Source organism: Procambarus clarkii, chromosome 66 (assembly GCF_040958095.1).
Source record: "Procambarus clarkii isolate CNS0578487 chromosome 66, FALCON_Pclarkii_2.0, whole genome shotgun sequence".
Classification (NCBI taxonomy): Eukaryota; Metazoa; Arthropoda; class Malacostraca; order Decapoda; family Cambaridae; genus Procambarus; species Procambarus clarkii.
In genome coordinates, this window is record NC_091215.1 from 16172511 (window position 1) to 16196052 (window position 23542).

Sequence of the window (23542 nt, forward strand, 5' to 3'; positions counted from 1 at the left end):
CAGAGACATTTAAATAATTAGGTAATAATATATTTGTGGCAACTGCCGTCTGACAGCTCGGGCGGAGTAGACTTCGTCTGGCGAAGGCTCTGCCAACGCCCCTTTTTTGCCACACTTCCCTACCCTATTGCGGCTAAAATATGCCACCTACGATTTTTTTGTTATTTTTTCCGTGATCAGGGAACAAAAATGAACACTTCTATAAGACGAAAGAATTTTTTGGAATTTTTTTTTTTTTTTGCGCCTGTGGGTGTGAATTCCATTTGGGCCCCTAGCGGTTTGAGGGTTAAAGTGCGCATCCCGTCATATAACGTATTGGACGTTGTTTCAGTCAACTGCGCATCACGTCATATGATGTGTTGGAGTACTACGCAAGATTTAAACGGCCCGCGGATACACGGGGTTCACCACACCTTCATCAGGGCTCTTGTAAACAGACACCATTTTTTTAAAAAATCGTGGGCCAAACTTCTGGGTGTTATTGGCCTCAGTATTGAGTGAGCAACCAAGCCTGAGGACCAAGCTTTAAGGACCTCGTATCCTGGTGGATAGCGCGCAGGATTCGTAATTCTGTGGCGCGGGTTCGATTCCCGCACGAGGCAGAAACAAATGGGCAAAGTTTCTTTCACCCTGAATGCCCCTGTTACCTAGCAGTAAATAGGTACCTGGGAGTTAGTCAGCTGTCACGGGCTGCTTCCTGGGGGTGGAGGCCTGGTCGAGGACTGGGCCATGGGGACACTAAAGCCCCGAAATCATCTCAAGATAACCTCAAGATAACCTGACGCACGCAGCATGAGCTAACAGCACTGCTGTTCAGCTTGTGACCACAGCATCGCCTAAAAATGCCAAAATATACTTGTTCATGCTATTATGTAGCGATGATATTATTACAGAAGACCCCTGACTGTGATAAAACTGACCAGGGTTCTGATAAAAGCAGGATTGTGGTGATATTTAGCGCTGTGCGCCATGGAGGGAGGAGTAATGCTGTGGGAGGGAGGGTGGTGGCGATGTCTTCTGACTGTGTGGCCACCTTTTATTGACTGCACTCAGCATACCAGCTTAGTGGTTCGCTATGGTGAACACAAATGTAGATACTTATATATAACGTGTGTATAGAGGGTATAAACAGCAAGAGAAGGTTTGGAGCCGCCATTTTGGTGAGGGCGGTGGCGTCGTCTGCACGACGCCACCGTGCAGACGACGGTGTTGTTTACTGGTTACCACGATAGTCTTTGGGTACCATACCAGTTTATTTGTACAAGTATGGTGAATAAAACAGGTAGATATTTATATATAATGTGTGTATACAGCGTAATAACACCACACAGTATTGTTGGAGGAGAAATATTAGTGCGTCTGGCCTTGAGGGCGGCAGCTATCAGCTGACTGTGCGAGGTCCTACGTCTTTGTGCCTTTACTCACCATACAAGCTTAGATGTACAGTTATGGTGAACAAAACATGTAAATATTTATATATAACGTCTGTATATAAGATATATAGCGTAATAACACCACACAGTATTGTTGGAGGAGAAATATTAGTGTGTCTGGCCTTGAGGGCGGTAGCCATCAACTGACTGTGAGAGGTCCTCCGTCTTTGTGCCTTTACTCCCCATACAAGCTTAGATGTACAGTTATGGTGAATAAAACATGTAGATATTTATATATAATGTCTGTATATAGTGAATTATAGCAAAAACAGTATTGTGGTAAGAAAATGTGGGTGAGTCAGATGACTGGAGGGAGGGCGGGAGTGGCTGGCTGGTACACGACGGTCACATCTCGTTACTTTTTTACTCATAATAGCTACTTAGTGGTTCGTTATAGTGAACAAAACATGCAGATACTTGTATATAACCTGTGCTTATAGTGTAATAACCGACAAAGTATTTGTTCACTGATTGATGAACATAATTGAATCAACAATATGCACACCATATTTTTGAGTACAGCAATGATTCACTCATTTTATTATATAAATATATCAAACTACACACTATTGAATAATATTACAGCAAAATAAGTATGAAAAATCAATCGGAGACATTGAAATAATTAAGTAATTATTTCTTTGTGGCAACTCCGGCCTGACAGCTGGCGAGCAACAGACCGCCTGGGATGCACGCTGAGTCAGCGCCTATAATTTGCCAGCCTTCCCCGCCCTATAGCGGGCAATATATGCCACTTACGATTTTTTAATTATTTTTCCCGTGATCAGTGAACACAAATTAACAGGTTAGGAAGAAAAAATAATTTTTTTTTTTTTTTCAAAATGACATGCGCCTGTGGGGATGACAGGATATTAAACCCCGAGCATGTTAAGGGTTAAAACAAGTCCCATAATAATAGAGCAATAACTGGAATTTTAACATATTTTAATTTTGGAAGCTCATCATCACAAAATTATTTATATCTTTCCAGTGTTCTGACATAAATGTTTGTGCTACATCTTTCATTTTGGTACTAATTTGTTCGTAATGTAGAGGCACACATTTTGAAACTAGTCCCAAAATAATAGCACAATAAATAGAATTTTAACAAATATTTTAAAATTTTGACCAAAAACGTATTTATAATCTTTCAAGTGTTCTGATATCAAGTTTCGTGTTACATCTTTCATTTTGATATCAAATTGTGCGCACTCTTAAGGCGCTTATTTTGAAACTATCCCGAAGTCGATTGGATAAAAAATGAATTTAATACAAATATTTTTTAATGGACACGAGTCCTGTACACGGCTAGGACTCAAGAAAGAAAAAAATGGACGTGATCGGTGTCCAAAGCGAGCGATAGTGTTATATTAATTAACAAGTAATATTGTGACAATAAACATTTATTGTGGACACATTACTGACACACACATCACAGTTCCATGGAACATTATGAACGTTCTATTGTATACATATTATAAAGGACACAAATATGCATCATATACGATAAAAAAAATGCATTGGAAATACATAGAACAAATAATTGAAAATTGTGGTAATTCGCGGGGCTTGAATGGCCTGCGTGACCGCCACTGGGAGCTTCATACATAAGCAACCAGCCCGTGATGACGTCACAGTGCTCCTTGTCCACGTCCCCATAGCCAAAGTAAGTGGAATTTAGTATTTATTTTTATATAGACATGTTCAGAGAAGGGAATTTATCATTTTGCAAACAAGAAAATTTTTTTTGGTAACACTTGATTTCGTGCCCTGAGGGGGAATGTCACAATAAACTCGGCACATCACAATGGTTAAGGGTTAATATGGCCCAACTTAATTTAACTCTACATTGTCTAAGCTAACCTTACCAGCCTAAACATGACTCAGCTTAGCCTAATAAAATGCATTAGATGCCAACAATTCTTGATGTATCTTGGGGTGGTTCCAGGGATCAACATCCCTGTGTGAGAGTCTCTCTCAAGATTCTCCCGCAGCTGACTGGAATGGCTCATTGCTGTGCACAGTGCACCGATCTTGTGCACAAGGTCCTATTTCTGTTAACCCTGGATAGTGACCTGGCATGTTGGGTATCTCCAGAGTGCCCACTTAACCAGGAACACTTTCATAATACGGAGGCCGCCGTATGTCCAGGCAGGAAGTAGATACAGGGAATTAAGCATACTTGCCACCTAGGGTCAATGAGTACATTGGGAGGTGGGAGCGTGAGAGCAGAGGGGAGACGCTAGCAGCGTCTGACCTCTGGGGTCAACCGGCGCGATGGACAATAACAGCTATGACTCGGTCGTGACCTGTTCATGACGTCACTCCTGCTACTGCTCATCGAATGAGCTAATATGATTGGTTCCCGCTCATTTGTTGCAATGCTATTGGTCAAATTGTAACTCTTTTGTGCTGGGTGCCAGGAGATGCCCGGCAGCCCTTGCAAAAACCATTCAAGTGAGGGACACCAAACCTAGAGGACGTGTTCTGTTCTACCGGCCAATAGACTGAACACCGTCTATTCCTCACCGTCAAGTTAACTCAGCATCTGAAGATTATGAGACACACTTGCCCAGAATCACGGGTTGTGAATATATTATTCAGAAGCCTAAAGTGACAAATCTCCAGAGCGAAACAGACTGGTATCAGGTAACCCCTGGTGACAAAGATCGTTGTGAGTGAGAGTGAACTAAGACAGTGCCGCCGCCTAAGTAACCTGTGTGTGACTTTACCACAAGTGTATCTGCATGGTACCACAGCCGCCGCCAGCCGCCACGAGCGTGTACCCCAGTACCCCAGTACCTCAGTATCTCGAGGCGCCCGCCGCCCTCACTACTACGTGACGTCGCCACCTTACTCATCGCCAGCGCCAGTGTGTGTGCATGTGTCTGTTAATCATACAGCCCGCCCTACTGCAAGTACCCTCCGTGTCTACGAGCGAAGCCAGCTGTCAGGCCACCTACGAGTGCTTGTATAAATGTGCCTGAGTGAGTGAGTGAGTAAGGAATGGTTCCCTATCTGTAAGTACAAGATCTTGTCGTTGTTTTATTGTGTCTGTGTTGATCTGAGGTATCAACCACAGTTCTCACCTTCTCATACCTGTCACAGGTCATAGGTGAATCGACGGTGTATGCATGTTTATCTGTGTGGTATCACGGCATTTCACTGCCGTGAATGTGAGCTTCACATACACCACACATTTAGTTATTGTGTGATATTATTATTGTGCATGTTATTGCCTGTCCCATTGACAGTGTAGTTTTTGATTTATTGCATATCATCATTACCGAGTATCCGGTTGGAACTCTTGTGATCCCTTTGCATACCGGCAGTTAGGTTGCCGTGTTAATGATTGGCTGTCAACTGTGTTAAGTTAGTGTTTCTCCACGAGTGGATACGAGTCGTTTAGCCAGACGTCAAGAGTCTCGCTAATACAACCATAGCTTTGCTGACGCCAATCTAAAGTAAATCAAGCACCCTGTGTATTAGTGGTTAAGTTAGTAAATAAACTACTGTTAAGCTTTATGCGGTGTTTCCGTTGAACCACTTCTGAATACTGCAAATATTACACAAGCCTTCAGCTCTAAGTGTCTTCAACACCGAGTTGCCTATAAGTTACAAACTATAAATGTGATGAGGACCCTAGAAGTCCCTTAAAGTGTTAAACCATTGAGGAGATTCCAACGATCAGCGTGGAGCAGGACCAGGTGAGATTAGTCTGAGAAGAGACCCTCAAGGACTCTAACTCGACCTTGCTCCCAGGCCCTGTACGGTTGCTCTCGTATTTTCCATTCTGCAAATTCCGACAGCTTCGTGAAGCGTCTGCCACATGTACATTGGCGACGTACGCATTGCAGTCGTGAAAGCAAAAAAGAAACACCCCACACCCTGCAGCCCAGTCTCTCTAAAAATATATTGGGCAAATCAAATAATGTAAATGGCAGTTATATATGAATAACATTCTGGAATTGTAATCAATCTGTTTAATTTAAAAATGATATACTATACGTACAGTATTTGTAAATTTTGATACTGCATTTTTTAAATTCTTGCATTACAGACAGGTAGCAAGCCAGATCTTTTCGCACTGGCAGGGGTGTTACGAGGACTTACCCTATATATGCATCACTTCCCTGAAGGACAAGATGATGACCCTGCACTCTACGAATTCCTTTATAAACACATCCATAAAGTTCTTAATCCTGATCTAAACTTGAGTAGAAGGGATGCACAAAGAGGTGAGGTATCTTTAGTGATGATTGCATTGCAATCAAATTCATTTTGGTTACAATTATATTCAAACCTTTTGATATGTGTGTCGTTGTGAGACAATGGTGTGAGGGTGAATATAAAAGATAAAGTTAGTGCAGTAACAATGGACAATCTGTGAAGCATGTGTGGTGTTAATGGAATACAATATGGAACAAAAATATGGAGATATGGCATACAAAACTTAAAGATTGAAACAAAAATACTGACTCTAGTTTGGGGAATGTTGAATGAATGGATGCTGGTAAACTAGGAAAAGTGTGTTCAAGTGATTTTTGGATAGACGAGAAAAGCCTGGAAGAAGGTGTTCAGATATGACAAGTGAGTGTGAGAAGATGCTTGGAGAGAGTATAGACAACACATTGTATATGGTAGGGGGACAAAGCTGGATAGAAGCTTAAATTATGTTAATACAAAGTTTAAAATGAAGGACTATTTACCTGGTCCTAGGAGAGAGAGAGAATTGCCTATAGAAAAATAATTTTGTGGGAAAGGAATAATGGGCATGGAGAGGAATCAAATTGCCCATGGTGATATCTTTTACTCTAGACTGTACCACCCTCAACACTCTTCTCTTCTCCATGTTGATATATTTCATTCTGTTGTCTTTGTCTCAAGTTTCCCATGCTCTCTTTATTTTCAATTCTTGCCCTTTTTAGATATTACACAAAAATCAAGAATACAAAAATTTAAATCGCAAATCGCACCAGAGAAGCGTCTATCCTGGTTGACATTAGCTTACGAACTGATGCTAGGCAACCGGCGCAGTGAGGTCCAGGGCAGGGAGGGCTGCGCGGACGATCGGTGTGGCAGTAAAGTGTGATGTCTGCTTGTTTGCTCGTTTCCTTGGGATTGTAGGGAGTTTCTACCTCTCTGTTTGGTTTTTTGTTTTAGTTTTTTACCATGTGGGGTTTGTTTTGTTATGCCTACCTTTCTGGGTGCCTAACCCCAGTCGATGGCAGATAAGGAAAACCCCAACCACAAGGGGGTTTTGCTCCAGGGCCATTGCTCCCTGAAACCTCTCTGAAGGGGCCAGGTTCTGGCGCTGGTCCCTTCGGCAGGACTGGTCGAGGTGGGGGTACCTGTTCCTCTTCTCCCAGTCCAGCTGTTGCTTCGGGTTCTGGCTCGGTTGGAGCCCATTCCCTAGAGAGTAGTCCTCATGGTCCCTTGGTGGCCGGCCCAGCTATATTTTCAGACGATGCTTGTAAGGTGTCCGAACCTGGGGCATTTTCCCGCGGCTCCGTCTCTTTCGGCAGGTCAGACCGGTCCTGTATGTGACTGGTCCGGCCTTCTCCTCGGCTCTTCGTGTCTGGTATTTTGACGCGGGTATCACCATCTCTGTGGTGATCAGGTGGCTTTGTTGATGGTGTCCCACCTGCGAGCTTCGTCTTGGCGACAGTATGATGTTCCTGGTATTTCTATGCACCTTTTTCTTGCTCTTCGTAGGTTATCTTCTCTTCCGCATCGGGTTGTCTTGTTCTTTCTTTGGTTTTCAGGACTACAGTTATTTGATGTTTCTTACTGTCGCCATCATTTTGTGCGGCGCTGGCGGAGCCGCTCCGGCTTGCGTTCAGGGTGGACGTCACATCTGCCTCGTTCCGTATGCTTTCTCGTGTTTTGTTTCACCTCCGGCCTGCTCATGCGTCGCCTGAGCTGTCCTGGTCCTTGATCAGGGTGTCCTCTTGTCTTCTCCTCAGTTTGCGGTAGCCCCTTCGGTTCAGGTTTCTGCTCTTTGGTACTGGCGGTAGGTTTGTACATTTGCAGCCTTTCTTCGTCATTCTGGCAACGGTCGAGACGGCTGCCTACCGGGGGGTTCCTTGGGTTATTGATGCTCGATTGGTTCGGCCAAGGGTGCGTCCTGTGTTGTCCGGTTGAGCCTTTTTGCTGTTACCTGCGTACTGTGTCTGGGGATGCACTTTGGGTTGATCCTGTTCCCCTCGTTCCCTGTTTCAGGGCTTGGGTCTCCCAGGTCGTCCGCAGAGTTTTTAGGTCTTCCAGCCTGCGGTCTATCCTTGCGCCCGTGCTGTTCGGACGTTTGCCGCTTTCACTGCTGTGTTGGTAACGTCTAGGGCTCATTTCGGGCGTGAGGATTTGAGGGTCGCACAGGTTCCTGGCCGCCCGTCCTTTATGCGCGCGTCTGCTCCTGTGTGGTGTTGTTACCTTGGGTTCCAGGTTACAGCTTGTTGTCTCGGCTTCGCATTGCGGAGTTTGTGGAGGCCGCTTCCCGGGTCAGCTCTTTCTTTTTCTTCTCTTTGGGTATGAAGCTCCAGGGAGCCGAAGGGGCTCCTCACAGAAAACCAGCGTTGAAGGTAATGAAACGCCATTTTCTGGGTGAGTCCCAGAGGCTTCCTGGCAACCCTTCCTGGCAGCGTTTTTTTTTGCATTGGTTGAAGCTTAGCTTCCGAACTGATGCAAGGCAGCCGGCGCGGTGAGGTCCGGGGCGAGGAGGGCTGCGCGGACGATCGGCGCGGTGACATCTGACACCCATGCCTGACACCCGACACCCACCACCCACCACACCCACCCAACACCCACGCATGAAGCCGACCAGAAAGACCACCGGTTCCGGAGGATGCACTGGCTCCCTTCCCTCCCCCTGAGTACCAACAAATCAGAAACAGGACAGCAACTGGTAGAAGCCACCGACAAAATCTGAGTAACACAGTCCTCTGGAAATAACAGGGGACAGAATGAAGACGAGAACTGCAAAGCCAGAGCCCAAGCAGAATCCAAAGAGAGCGAGGACGGCTTGCTTGACACAAGAGGCGAGAGGCAAAAAACATGGAAACCGCTTCCTGAAGTACTGGTGCTAACAGCTTCAATTATGTAGCTGAAACAAGAACCCCTGCCGAAGGCCCCCCACTCAACGCCTCCACATCCTCTGAAAGTCAATCCAAGGACAGCTCGAGAAGGCCAAAGAAGAGCAAGACCAAAGCCAAGTGACCCCGAGTTTGATGGCCACCCGCCACCATGGCAGTCGAAAGAGAGGGGATTTGAACATGCATCTGTTTAAGTCCCACAGCATGGGAAAGTGCAGGGGCGAAGAGGAGCCCTGCAACATTCAAGCATGTGGGTCCAGCAAAACCACATCACACTCCCAAGGAAAAGAAAGGGCAGTTTGCCAGCCAGGAAGGCTCTGGAACTTCATAATGCACCCAATAGTGGGAAGAAGAACCGAACTCAAAAAAAGCTGGATCCATTAATGAGGCGTAAACCGGGTCTTGCAGGAGTATCTCCTGCGAGACCCTTCCAGCCCTTGAAGAAAAGGTAGAGTCCAGGGGAAAAGCCTCCTGAAGCAACACACACAGACTAACCAGTCCCCAGAGAGAAACCTTGGCTGCCGCTGAATGCAAGCTGCACTGGCCGCAGTGCACCCCACCCAGCACAAACCAACTCCCTACCCTGGCAAGACAGGAAGCCCATGGGTGAGAACACCACCAAGCATTGAAGGCCTTAAACGGGAGTGAGATCCGAATGACCCAGGGAATGTAACCCTGAATCGCAAGGGAAGTACTTGCTGGGTATCTAGGAAAGGGAACCTTAGGCGCATGCAGCCCAGTAGAGAAGGAACACCTGACCACCACACACAGAGCCAGCAAAGCCACAAATGCGAAGCCAGACAAAGCTTGAGGCTAGAGAGAACCTCTGACACTTGACACATTAGTTGACGATCTGAGGGTGGTGCGGCTTGTTCGCCTGAGTGGGGGTTCCCCACTGGGGGATGGGTGAGGCACTAACGTGCGGGAGCATTAGTTGGATGACATGTTGCTTGTTTCATTGTTTTCTATTGGAGGGAGTTCTTTGGCTCTGTTTGGATGTAGGTTGCAATTTTCACCAGTTAGAGGTTTGTAATGGTTCGCCTACCTTTCCGGGTGCTCTCCTAGATTGATGGCAGACATGACAAACTCTATATATAGAGAGCTCATATGGCCATTGCTCCCTTCGCCTCTCTGATGGGGCCAGGTTCTGTTCCCTGGTAGGCACGCAAACTCCAAGGACTGATGGCGCCAAACTAATATGGCAAATGTCAGTTTGATAACTTTCAGGAAGCTGGCAGGGCTCCCCTCAGAAAGTATCTTTGGGAAAGTTCAGTAGTTGATAGTGAAGACACAATTTTCATAGATGTATACTTGAAGTGATAACTAACAGCATAATTCTTCTCCACTTAACTGAATTTTGGTTTGCATGATGGTATTTTAAGCAGTTGGGAAGAATGTGAAAGGATTTGAGTGAAGGAATGTTTTGTTGTTGGTACTGCCTCCCTGTCACATTCTGGGGAAGCAGCCTGGTTGGGTAACTGGCAACAGGGCCGCTATGCAATCAGTGATGTTGCTTATAACTAAGAGGGCTTCGAGTGACTGACTGACTGAATTAATCTTTTAGTAGTCATTATAAGCAGGGTTTGAGCATTTTTCCAGGGTTCCCGGAACACCAGGACATTTTGAAAAAAAATCCCTGCTGTGCCTGGGTAGAATGTCTATCTGCTCCTCACTGTCTATGATCCTTTCCAATGGAATGAGAGAGGATTATTCCCTAAGGAACAACTGAATGTGATAGCTCTGAAAGTCATTTAAAAGTTTATATGTACAGAGTGCTCCGGCAGCATTTCAGTATTGTAATGTGAAAAAAATTTATTATAATCATCTATATAAGGCTTAAACCTCATTGTTTTTGTATAACAACTTGAGTCCTGCTGTCTTGTCCTATTTGATGATAGTACTGTACAGTAATATTATCTTGCAGCTAGACATGCACATTTTAAAATTATGTAAGTTGGTGGTTTCCTATATTAAGATACTGTTTGTGTTGATACAGTAGCTTATATTTATGATTTTTTGTTTCAGCTGCCCTAGAACTTGTTCACACACATGGAGCTAAATTTTCCACTCAGCTGTACAGTAATTATGATACCTTGTTTCCGTGGTTCATGAAGTGGTGTGGCTCCAGAAACCGTGATGACCATAAAGCTGCATTGCCTGCCATGGACACGTTTGTCTGTGTGATAGCAAATATGTTGGAACTTCAAGCTGGAGATGATAAAAAAAAAGGAACACAAATATTTAAGGTATGACGAAAAATCTGATAATTCCATTCTATTGTAAGTCTCTTGACTATTTATCCAAAATAAAATGTTAAATGTTATGAGATGTAGCTTCCTGGATGCCACTTTGTTTCCCCCCTTACCTGTCCTTTATCCCTCCTAACCTTTATCAAGATTAGGGACTTGTTAGGTTTCATGAGGTGCCAAACCTGCCACTGTGTGCGGGCCGAGGGAGTTGCAAGGGCAGGTGTCTTGCTTATTTGCAGGGCTTTGTTTGGGTTATTTTATTTATTACCAGACACTTTATTATCTTGCGGAGATTCCGGGGAGCAACGTCCCCACGGCCTGGTCCATACCTGACCACAAGAACAGCGGCCCGATCCACACACTGGGCCACCTCGTTCAGTGTCTATCCCAATCCACCCCCACAACCACACAGTTCCTGTGCTTATTTAGAGTATGAGGATATTGTGCAATAATGGAATGTGCAATATGCACATGGAATGGTTATGTGCAATAATGTTGCAAAAACTTGTAAATAGTGAATGGATGTGTGTAAATATAATAATGAAAAATGTGAATATATATTATATATGGTGTAATTGAAAACATTTGTGTGCGCATGTGTATACTCAATGTATGCAAGTTCAATTATCATTGAACGTCAAGTAACATTATATGCAACACAATTAGTGAACAAAAATTGATAAAATATGCCTAGACACTGTAAATAATGCCGCGAAGATAAATTCGTGGTAACTCTGGGTGCTTGAAGACTGCGCTCGTCCGCTCTGGGACGCACCTTGCATGAGCGAGCATGCAGGGTGTGACATCATCGCTCATATTGTTGGCTCATTTACATCACTGGTAAGTACAATTAAATTTTCTTTGGGGAGCCCCTACGGCTCCCTGGAGCTTATCGGGCTAATGTATGTTATATTAGACTGGGACATTAGCTAAGGAGTTTAGACCTACCAGGGACCAGCGCCAGAACCTGGCCTCTTCAGATAGGTTTCAGGGAGCAATGGCCCTGGAAAACCCCCTTGTGGTTGGGGTTTTCCTTATCTGCTATCGACCGGGGTTAGGCACCCAGAAAGGTAGGCATAACAAAACAAACCCCACATGGTAAGAAACTAAATAAAAAAAAAACGAACAGAGAGGTAGAATCTCCCTACAATTCCAAGGAAACGAGCACGCATCACACTTTACTGCCGCGCCGATTGTCCGCGCAGCCCTCCTCGCCCCGAGAGGGGGAGGGGGGGGGACTCCTGGACCTCACCACGCCGGCTGCCTAGCATCAGTTCGTAAGCTAATGTCAACTGGGACAGATGCTTCTCTGGCCTCGGTTTCCTAGGCGGTGTTTGCCTTTCGTGGCGTTCACTGCGAGTGTTGTGCGGTAGCCACGTGTTCCTCGTCAGTACCGGGGCTGCATGCGCTTAGGGGCTTCCTTCCTTAAGTGCCCTATGAGTACTGCCCCTGCGTGACAGGGTTATCTTCCCTGGGAAGTTCAGGAACCATTCCCGTAGAGGTTCTTGCTGCTCCTCTGCATTTGCCTCGCCCTTTGGGCCAACTGGGGCTTGGGGCCCTTGTTTGGTGTTGGGTAGGGACTGGTATTGTGCTGGTTAGAGTGTCAAGGTGTAGCGTGACCTGCCACCTAAGCAGCGACCGGTTCCTGTTGCCTCTGGAGACGGTGTACTTTTGCATTTTTTTTTTTTTTTTTATTTTCATTTTCCTGGTGGGGGTCTGCCTAGTGTGGCTATAGTTCCACTGGTAGTGTTTGTTGGCCCTCTGCTACTCTGCTAGGCCCCTGTGATTGTACACATTGCAGGGGTTTTCAGTTTTGTCCTCTACCCCCTTGTTAGTTTTGGGTTTTAACCGGTTAGCAGCTCCTTGCCTGGGCTTCCCGTAGTTGTTACCCTACGGTCCCTGGAAAACCCTGTCGGGGCTCGGTGGACCATTGAATGTGTCTTCCGGGTTCCAACCCGTCTTGTGCGGGTTCGTTGGTTTCTGTTCCATTGTCTCTGCGTGACAGTCGCCACTTTACCTCCGTCATGTTGCCTGTTGGGTCACTGATACCTTGACCCGGAGAGGTATTCTCTGCTTGTTCTCTAGTACTCTCCTGATGTTATTACTGTTCGGAGTACAGGCGGCATCTGTGTTGCAAGCTAGGTTAGGTTGCTGCAACGAGCTAGGTTGGTTTCCCTCTCGGACAGGTTTTTGAGCCTGTTCCTCCTGCCAAGGCTTCTGGGTCTTACCAGCTGCCCTTTCTTGCTGCCTTTTCCATGGACTCTTCCTTTTCTTTAAGGGCGAAGGGCTTGGAGGATGGCTCTGCCCCAGTGCCTCTTTTGTGGGTTCCCGGGTTCACTGATACCGGGTAACAGTTCCACCACTTCCCACTCTCTTGCGGGTGGTCCGCGACCATTATTCTATGTTTATATTCATATCACCGTGTTGGGAATTTCATTGTGAATCCATTGATACCAAAATTAACGCTGTAGGACAAGTGTGGAGGTGATAACAATCCCAAGAGTAAAAACGTTTTGTTGCTGTTGGGCGCTCACGGCGAGTCATCTACGTAGTTATTTATTTGGTGCTGGTATCCCTATACCTTTCGTGACCTTTTTTACTGATGTTCTAGAGAATTTTATTGCAAACATGTTGGTACCAAAATGAAATACGTAGCTCGAGAACTAAGGTCAGGAGAGTAAAAAGAGTATACACATTTTTGTTTTGACGCTTAAGCGACAAAAACGCAGTGCGCACATACCGCTTTTTTTTTTTAACCTTAGCCGGGCGCGCGAAAGTGTTAATTAGCTCCTTCAGCTTATTTTCCACTTCATCTCTAGACACCTCTATATGCTCTATGTTGTTTGAGATAGAGAAACTCTATCTATGATAGAGTTTGAGGCCATCATTTGTGAAAAGGCAAGAAAATTGCATGAAGACCTTTTAAAGAAAACCCCTGGAACGAGTAATGCAAATGTGAAAGAGTTTAAGGGGAGCCGGTCGTCCGAGCGGACAGCACACTGGACTTGTGATCCTGTGGTCCTGGGTTCGATCCCAGGTGCCGGCGAGAAACAATGGGCAGAGTTTCTTTCACCCTATGCCCCTGTTACCTAGCAGTAAAGTAGGTACCTGGGTGTTAGTCATTTGTCATGGGCTGCTTCCTGGGGGTGGAGGCCTGGTCGAGGACCGGGCCGTGGGGACACTAAAAAGCCCCGAAATCATCTCAAGATAACCTCAAGATAAGGCGAGCAGGGGATGGTTTGAGAAATTTAGAAAAAGAAGTGGCATTCATAGTGTTCTGAGTGTTGTATGTTGCGAGCTGGTGGAGGAACACAGCAAAGAACTGACCACTGAAGAACTTCACAAGGAGCAGCAACAAGAGACAGCTGAGGAAATTTCTTCAGGGGAGGAGGAGACAATACAGAATGTCCCTTCCTCATTAATTAAGAAAACGTGTGCAGCATGGGAAGAATTGCAAACTTTTGCTGAAACAACTCACCCAAATCACGGTGCAGTAGGTCGTTGCCTTAACCTTTTTAATGACACTGTGATGCCTCACTACAGACAAAAATTAAAACATATGGAAAAACAAAAATCTCTGGAAAGGTTTTTAGTGAGACAAACAAGCAGTGAATCACAACCAGGTCCTAGTGGTATGCAGACAAAACGTAAGAGAGAGTTTACCCCAGAAAAGTCATCACTGCCTGATGTTATGATGGAAGGGGACTCCCCTTCCAAACAGTAACACCTCTCCTCCTCCCCCCTCATCACCATCTTCCATACACCATCAAGAAACCTCCATAAAGGTAAGATAAACTTATGTCCTGTATTGTAGTTAGAAAAAAACATTGTATTCAGTATAAAATGTATTTGTAAGTTAATATTTTGGAGGGTGGGGAACGGATTAATTCAAATCCCTTTATTTCTTACGGGAAAAATCTCTTCGACTTACGATATTTCGACTTACGATCCGTCTCTGGGAATGGATTGCCATCATAAGTCGAGGCCCCACTGTATTACACACACTTCAAGGTTAACAGGAATGGAAGCATCGAAAATGCAAAACTCCTCCCGAAACATTTAGAACAAAAGGATAAAATCGCTCTAAACTAACTCGAACCCTTAGTACCACCACTATGGGGCCCGGAACCCCAGCCCTCTGCCAACTCAAGTCAATTCTGTCGCTGATGTGGTGCTTTGAACTTCATTGTATTGCTCTAATGTCACATCGGTAGTGGCAGGTCTCTGTTCTTCTGTGCTAAGTGCCAGCTATCCTTGAACTTTGTCCTGTTGGGCAAATTTGCTCGAGTATTGTTCCTTTTTGGTATATGCTTCACATGCATGTTAACTATCTGGCTCCTCTCTTGGATTTACGGTTCCCCTTAGGTATGGGTTATCTTTCTCAGGGCGGTGTTCCTGGTGGCTCTCTCCTCTGGATGTCAGGTCGAAGAACTTTATGCTCTTCTCTCATAGTGAGTATTTTGCTCTTATGGCCCTGGTGAGTGTGGTTTTTGTCTGCAGCTGTTTCCTCTTTTATTTTGCTGGAGAACAGGTTGGTGGGATTCTGGTGGGGTTCTATGGTGATGCTTTGTTGGTCTGGTCAGGAGTATGGCATTCGTTGTGTCCGGTAGCAGCTCTTTGCTGCTAACTTCATACCATTGATAAAACGTCGGTGAACATTTTGTGGGTTATTATTCCATTTCCTTTGTCCCTTGTTCTAAGGATCACATTTTTCAAATTGTCTTCAAATGTTAAGTTTAACTATATGCAGGCGATGAGTCACAATAACGTGGCTGAAGTATGTTGACCAGACCACACACTAGAAATTGAAGGAACGACGACGTTTCGGTCCGTCCTGGACCATTCTCAAGTCGATTGTGATGAGGAGGTAGGGACAGGCAATAAATAGGCAAGAGAGAGCTGAGGAGGAAAGTCAGGTGTTGGGGATAGTAGTAATGGAAACTGCAGCAGGCCTATTGCCCATACGAGGCAGCTCCTATTATAACCACCGAAGGAGAAGTAATAGGAAAAAGAAGAGGATAGCAAGGGAGCGTAGGAGAAGACAATGAACAGAAAAAGGGAGAAGAGAGAAAGAAAAGGAAAGAGAAAGAAAGAAATGGAAGGGGGAAAGCTTATGTTAAGTCACGTTTGTTAGAAAGATTAGAGCATTTGAGTATATACTGTGACAGGGAAGAGTCGACAGCAACAAAGCCAGGACTCAAGTTCATGTTGGGTACATTGTTTATAAGAGCCGATTCTACAAGACGGTGTCTGTGTAGAGTAGAGGCAGGAAAGATTATTTTGGAGGAAGACCAATCAATGGGATGATTAGAATCCCTCACATGGCAGAAGAGAGCATTGTTAGTGTCTGCAGACTTAACACTTCTCTTGTGTTCTTTAAGTCTGTCATTCAGTGTACGGCCAGTTTCGCCAAAGTATTGGAGAGGACAAGATGAACAGGAAATAGAGTAGACACCAGCAGCATTAGAAGCAGGAGGAGCAGTGTGAACTAGATTGCTACGAAGTGTGTTAGTTTGTCGAAAGGCGAGTTTAATGTCAAGAGGACGAAAGGTATTGGTAAAAGTTTTGAGTTCAGATATGAAGGGAAGGCATAGTACAGTGCTAGTAGTGTTGGAAGCAGGTTTAGGATGAAAGAAATTTCTAGTGTGTGGTCTGGTCAACAAGTTTAACTAGCTTATGGTCTGCTCTTACGGCTATGGTTCTTGACTTACACTGTACTGACGGCAGTGTTTTCTAACATACTAGTATTCTAAGTTGCTATTCAGGGATGAGGGTTTTGATGGTTGTGCAGGGTTATGGCAGTTTGGTATTTGGTCAGCATCCTTGGGCCTCATCTTTGTGTTGCTTTGGGCCGTGTTTCTCGTCCTGGTGACTCTACTTTGCCTTATTAGGGAGGATGAGACAACAGATACTAAGTCCCTTATTTTCTTCTCCAAGTTCAATTAACTTAAAAAAAGCCACTATGGGGCTCCTCCGGAAAACCAGCATTGAATGTAATGAAATGCCTCTTTCTGTAGAGCTCCAGTGGCTCACTGACACCCTTTCTTTCAGATAGACATTATAGTTTGTGGGGTTTATCTGCTCCAGAACTTATTTGGGAGAGTTGACAGAGGGCTGGGGGATTCTGGGCCCCCCTGGTGGGGGTTTGGTGGTACTAAGGGTTTGAGGTAGTTTTCAGCGATTCGATTGTTTTGTTTGAATTGTTTGAGTTGTTTGGCATCTTTGAGGGTTTGGTTCTTGTGAACCTTGCAGTTATTTTTAAGGGTAACTAACCTTCTGAATGCTTTCTTGTTGCTGTGGCAGAATGTCCCGTGCTCTGTCTTTGTGAGAGGGGAAACAAGGTTTTGGCTCTGGTCCCCAGTAGGCCAAACAGAACTCTCACGACTGATATGTGACCTGGTAGATTGGAGCAATCTCGTCCAGAGCTCTACAGGAAGCAACTGGAGTTTACCAGGAAGAGGTATTTCATTACATTTATCCCTTTTTTTTTCTCTTTTCAACAGTATTTTCTGAAAGAATATAATCAGTTACTAGAAAAGAGCGACAGTACCTCCCAAGTGAGTCTTGCAGTGAAGGGGTATGCGTTACTGTCAGGAGCATGCCGGTTACTTCTCCCACCAGTCGAGGTGCACACCATGTTTGCTCGGGTCCTCATGGCAAGCCAGCATGCTTATTATCAGTAAGTTCATTATTACTTGAATTACAAACTTGTGTAAGTGTTGCTGCATCATTTACTTTTGAAGAATTGTGACCCTTACCCTATCTCTTGTAATATTTACAAGAGACATGAGAAAAATTTTGCTATCCACAGGGCTGTTAAACTTGCTATGGGTTGTGTATATGTGCTTAGTCATGTTAGTAATTTACACTGGACATATGCTAATATATAATGCAAATTATTATTTTTATTAATGCTAGTGTACTGTAATGAATATAATTATATACTGTGTGTGAGCATTTTAACAAGTTTGTGAAATATATAGTTGCACAATATTACTACGTAAAAGCTACATAAATTTCTGACAAAAGTATACTCGAACATTAAATACAAAAATTAGTCGGAAAACGATCAAAATTTTAAAGAATTTACCCGGACTAGGGACAAGACTTGTGTTCCTCGGAGGTGTGGAAGCTGAGCATGTCTTACACACCCCACACACTTCACTTTTGCAAAAAAGATGTTGGATGGTTAAGTTAAGTGAGTTGGTGGTGGAGGCCATAACTATCTGTAGTTTAAAAGCGTTATGACAGTGCTGGGAAGATGGGACATTGAGTGTCGCGTTCTCGTCTCGTCAGTATATTGGTGCCATATACTGTACTCTTGTAATTATACTGAGGGGTAAACCCTGCTAGAAAAGACAAAAGGTCATAACAAATTCTAAATGCTGACAAGAGAAATGTTTTGTATGAATTGATATCAAACAAAACTCAAAACTATCCACAAACAACCCAAAAACTCAAGGCACATACTCAGGGAAATGGAGTTAGCTCCAGGAGAGCTGGGAAAAATCTCCACTGGCCTAAGAAGCCCAACTGGGGGTACATGGGTACCCATCTGAAGAAATTAAGAACCCGATACAGTACGAATCTACAAAATGTTTGTGAACAGGAGATACCAGGTGGCTTGAAGAAAGCCTCAGGAAATACCCCCTGGAAACCAGAACATCCGCCCAGGAATCTTGGGTACTGCTCCAAGATGTGTCCGATCACAACCTTAAGTCTTGTTCAGGTTCAAACCAATTACTGCTAAAGTACACCCGTAGATCCTGATTCATTATTAATGACTGACTGACCGAGATGAATACGAGCTAAAACAAAGACTTCATCTTCTGTGTGAGTAGGGCATGCCACAGAAAGTAGTTTTCTCTAGGATTATTGTGTGGCAATCTAATAATTGTCATCTGTATTTGCCTGTCTTTCTTGGAAAGCTGGAACAAGTCTTGGGGACATGTATCTGGGACACTGGAAAACCCATCTGAAAAATTAGGGCATAATTCAATTGACCCAGAAGCCCACGTAGTTGTTACCCAGCAAGTTAAAATCATAGGGAAACTGCATAGGGCCTTGGAAAATATACTTGGAAAAATTTGAAAACTTCCAGTGGATGCACCCAGAGTAGTGGGACAGAGCCAAAACACTGGAAATATTGAATTTAGAGGGTATATTGCAGGAGCCCAGAAAAACAAATATGGATTATTTGGGTAGCACACCTACAGAACATTTAAGAACAATAGATATTCAGGAATCTACAGTCAGAGTATAGTACCTGAATAACATGAAAAATGTAGAGAATATGAACTGTGACCAGTTCATGCAGATATGTAAACCAAAAGACAACAACAGAAGAATAATCAGAAGGCCCAAGTCTTTCCCTGATTCAGTGTCATGGAAGATAATCTTGACAAAGGCTGAAGTGGATTGTATTAGAGACCTACAAATGATTGACTGGGTGAAGCTTCTGCATTGCATGCTATGTTTAGGTTGCTGCATTAGGCTAGGTTGAACAAATCCACAAGGGCCGTGATGAGGATTCCAACCTGCGTCCGAGAGCATCCCAGACGCTGCCTTAATCGACTGAGCTACGACATGGAACCTGCGTCACGGCCCGAACCTGGACGCCGTGACGCAGGTTCGAATCCTTGTTATGGCCCTTGTGGATTTGTTCATTTGATGCATCACGCAATTGTGATTTCTGTGTGTAGGCTAGGTTGGTTGCCCACCCGGATGCCCCATTTTGGTTATAGGGACCTGGACTTGGGGGGGCGTTAATTGGCTCGACTTTTGTTCCGTCCGCACTTCCTGGTCCTGCTCCCCCTCCCTGCTTCCAACTCCTAAATGTCTGAGGGTTTTGGAGTTGGGGCAGGGTTTAGTTGGCAATGAGAGACTGACAGCTTCAGAGGCTGCCCCATTCGGGTTGGGGACTGAGGCATTCGAGCTGATTCCTCCTGCCGAGGCTTCTAAGTCCCACCAGCAGGTCCCCCTTCTTTTCTGCCTTACTCCTGGATTCTGTCTTCTTCAGGGGTAGTGGGTATGAAGGACTGCTCTACCCTGGGTCCTGGTTTGGAGGATCCCAGGGCTGAGTAGGAGTTGACCTGGGGGCTTTGGGCCCCCTTTGACTCTGCTTGGGTTTTGGTGTCTTCTTTGCTTCTTTGCCGGTCTTGTTGCTGCAGGGGGAGGGGTTTTCTTGCCCCCTTCCCTGTATGAGTATGAGTTGGGGTCGGCTCCTCTCTGGGTTCGGTTCTCATGGGTTCCTCGGGTTCCTTGGTCTTCCTCTGTTTCTCGCACCTAGAGAGGTTTGGGAGGCAGTTGCTGTGTACCTCCTGCATGACCCATTCTTCCTCTGTGATGGATTCATCCTGCAGGTTTACCTGGGGGGCGAGTTTGAGCACTTTAACGTGTGCTTGTTCGCCCCTGTGCTTCCTTGGAATGTTGGCCTTTTGCAGCCAACACAAGTTGTCGAGTTGTCCTCGGACTGGCTTGAGGAGGATGTGAAGACATTTTGTGCCGGGCCTTCGTCTGGTATGCTGACCTGTGGTTAGGGTGTCGGCCGCTCTGTTGAAGCTTTTTGCGCCAATTCTCAAGGTGGTGGTGTGTGTATTCTTTGCTTCTTGCCTCACGTGCCATTAGGCTGTGCTCACTCTCTTTGGAATCCGCTTGTGCCCTGGCTCTTAGGTTTTCGTCGCCGTTTTGTCTATTGCTGTATGTGGAGACTGCTGTCACGCACTTTCTGCAGGCAACTTCATCTAGTTGTTGTCCTATGTCAGACGTGTTGGTTCTTCGGGGTGGCCGTTCTCGGCCTTCTCGGAAGGGTCTTACCAGGGCTTGGGGTTCCTCTGGTCGGGGTGGGCCATTGGTACCAGCTTCTGAGGCGGTGCTTCCTTCGGAGCTGGCGTCGTTTGGTTGGTGCAATGATCGCTCCATTTGTCAGCCAACTTCTCGTAAGGGGTGTCGGCCCTTTTGCGGTTTGCCCCGTTGATGGGGGCGATAGGGGGGGAGGCTCACGCTGTTTGCTCACGCTTGGTCCGACTATTTGTGAGTGTTTTGGGTTGTATCCTCCAGCCTGTGGTGGCATTGGGCAGCTGGTTTGGGTCTCGCAGGGCAGGCTTCTTTCCCGGCACTATGTCGGGTCATCTTGCAGTGTATTCACCTAATTGTGCTTGCAGGGGTTGAGCTCTGCTCTTTTGGCCTGCCTCTCGACTGTCAATCAATCAATTATTATTAACTACTATTTTCTGGGGGAAGCCCCGTTGGCTCCCCGGAGCTATCCAGGCTGATTGGATATGTATGACTTTTTGGCATCAGTCAATGCATGGAGTTCTTGCCTACCGGGAACCACGACCCAGAACCTGGCCCCCTCTAGAGAGGCACGAGGAGCAATGGCCTATAGAGACCCCCCTTTTATTATTGGGAGCATTCTATGTCTGCCATCGACCGGGATAGACACCCAGAAAGGTAGGAGCACCAAAACAAACCCCTAGTCTGGTAAAATTATTGCGATTGAACGAACTAGTGGACAGAACTCCCCAAACGAAAACTAGCAAACGAGCATGACGTCATCACGTTGCTGCGCCACTTTCTGCGCAACTCCCCTTCCCAGGAGGGGGAAGGGTCAGCCCCAGACCTAACTACCGGCGATCCACCCTTCAGTTCTTGGCTGATGGGAGTCTGGTGTGGTTGTGCCTCTGGCTTCCGTGTTTTGTTACAGTTCTGTGCCTTGTGGTGTGAGCTGTTCCTTCCGGTGATGCGCTGGGCCAGGAGTGATACTCTATGGTACTCAGGCTGCATGTGCCTAGGGTTTCCTTCCCTAGGTGCCCTGTAAGTACTGCCCTTGGGGCTTGGGGCCACCTTCCACAAGTTGCCTCGTGATCTACCTCCGCTGTGCTGTTTACTGCTCGGTATTTCGCCAGCCATGGGGTCAGCTGGGGTTTTTTCTTGCCCTTGTTTGTCTCTGGGTAGGGGTAGTTTTCGTCACTGGCAGGGGCGCAGGGTACTGCACAGCTAGTTTTCTCCAATAACAGTGGCCGGCTCTGTTCCACCTTGGTACGTTGTCCTCTTGCGGGGTTTTTCTTTTGTTTTTGTTTTCCGCCTGGTGGGGGGGGGGGGGTCTGCCCTTGTGTCTCCCTTCTCTGTTCTTGGGGTTATTGTATCCATCTACCTTGTTTTGGTGGTCCAACCCCGCCTTGGCCCCCATGAGTGTACACGTCCAGGGGGTTCAGATATAGAAGTTTTGTTGATCCAACCCCGCCTTGGCCCCCCATGAGTGTACACGTCCAGGGGGTTCAGCTATAGAAGTTTTGTTGGTAGATTGCGCACCGGTTCGCAGTACCCTGCCTGGGCTTCCCTTAGCGTGTATTCAAGGCTAAGGGCCCTGGGAAACTCCACAGGGGCTACATGGTCCAATGGATGTGACCCCTGAGTCCTCCCCTCGCATCTTGAGAGTTTGAAGGTTGCTCTGTTCCCTTGTCTCAGGGTGACACTCACCGGTTTTGCCTCCGCCATGCTGCCTGTTGGGTTGGTGATTGTTTTGCCCTGGAGTCGTGCGACGTGTGTTGTCTGTACGTACTCCAGTTCACCCTGGCTACTGGGCCCTATATGCGGGTGCAGGCAGCTGAGGCGTTGCATGCCAGATTTAGGTTGCTGCCTCAGATGCCCCGAGACTGCCCCGTTTTAGTTATAGGGACCCGGACGTGGTGGGTGGGAGTTGCTTCAGCTCTGGTTCCGTCCGCCCCTCCTAGTCCTTCCCCTTCTGTCGTTCATTCGGTACCCCCTTTCCCTTGTTTCCGGCTCCGAAATGTCTGAGGGTTTCGGAGTTGGGACGGGGTTTAGTTGGTTTGGAGACACAGGCGGTCTCGGGGGTGTCCCCTTCAGGGACTGCGACGGAGGCATTCGAGCCTGGTCCTTCTGCCGGAGCTTCTGAGTCTGGCCAGTGGACCTTCTTCATTCCTGCTTTTTCGGCTGCTCCCGCCTTTTCTTTAGAGAGGTGGGAGGTCAGGAGAACAGCTCGGCCCTAGGTCCTCAGGGTGAGGTTCCCGGGGTTGGGGAGTGGTTGACTTGGGGTCCTTGGGTCCCATTAAACCCCACCTGGGTTTTTCTGCCCTCTGAGCGGGGCTTAGTGTTACAAGGAGAAGGGTTCTCTTCTGCTCCCTCCTCGTACATATTGGACTTGGTGCCCTCTCCTCCCTAGCTTCGGTTCCGTGATCCCGTGGGTTCTTCGGTTCTGTCTTTCCGGAGGTTTCCGGCTTCCTGTGTTTCGTCTTCGGAGGTGCGGGAAGCCTTGGCGGCTTACCTCCTGAACGACCCGGATTATGCTTTTGTGATGGATCCGCGTTCCTTCGTGTACGGATCTTCTGGTTCGTACTGGGTTCGTTATGAAGTTCAGGAGTAGTCCTGGTTGGCAGACTGTCCTCTCTTTTTGTTGGAGGCTTGGCACACCTTCTGTCAGTCCCGCGCGTTTGAGTGTCGACAGACGTCTACGACGTTCCAGGTTTTCCTGGGGGGACTACTTTGAGCATCTTGATGCTTGTTTGTTCGCTCCTGCCCTTCCGCGGGATGTTGGTGTTATGCAGCTTCATGTGAAAGTTCCTTCCCTCTCGGCTACCTTGGTTGTGGAGGATTTGCGGACTTGTGGCCTGCTTGCTTCGGCCCTGCATTTCTTTTTCCTCCTCGAGCTGTCCTCGGATTGGCTTGAGTTGGATTTGGGGGCGCTTGGGGCCGCTGCCGGGTCCGGTGTGCTGCGGCCTCTGAGGTGCAGGCGTCGTCTGCTTTGTTGAAG

At 46.4% G+C, this 23542-nt stretch overlaps 1 protein-coding gene across 1 annotated transcript in view; it reads left to right on the forward strand.

Moving 5' to 3' along the window:
- LOC138355211 (DNA-dependent protein kinase catalytic subunit-like) overlaps nucleotides 1-23542 on the forward strand; it is a 254457-nt gene that overhangs the window by 83709 nt on the left and 147206 nt on the right. The window contains exons 4-6 of the mRNA XM_069310065.1: nucleotides 5494-5671; nucleotides 10547-10767; nucleotides 17274-17449. Of these exons, the coding sequence (XP_069166166.1) occupies nucleotides 5494-5671; nucleotides 10547-10767; nucleotides 17274-17449 (575 nt within the window). The remainder of the gene's footprint in view (nucleotides 1-5493; nucleotides 5672-10546; nucleotides 10768-17273; nucleotides 17450-23542) is intronic.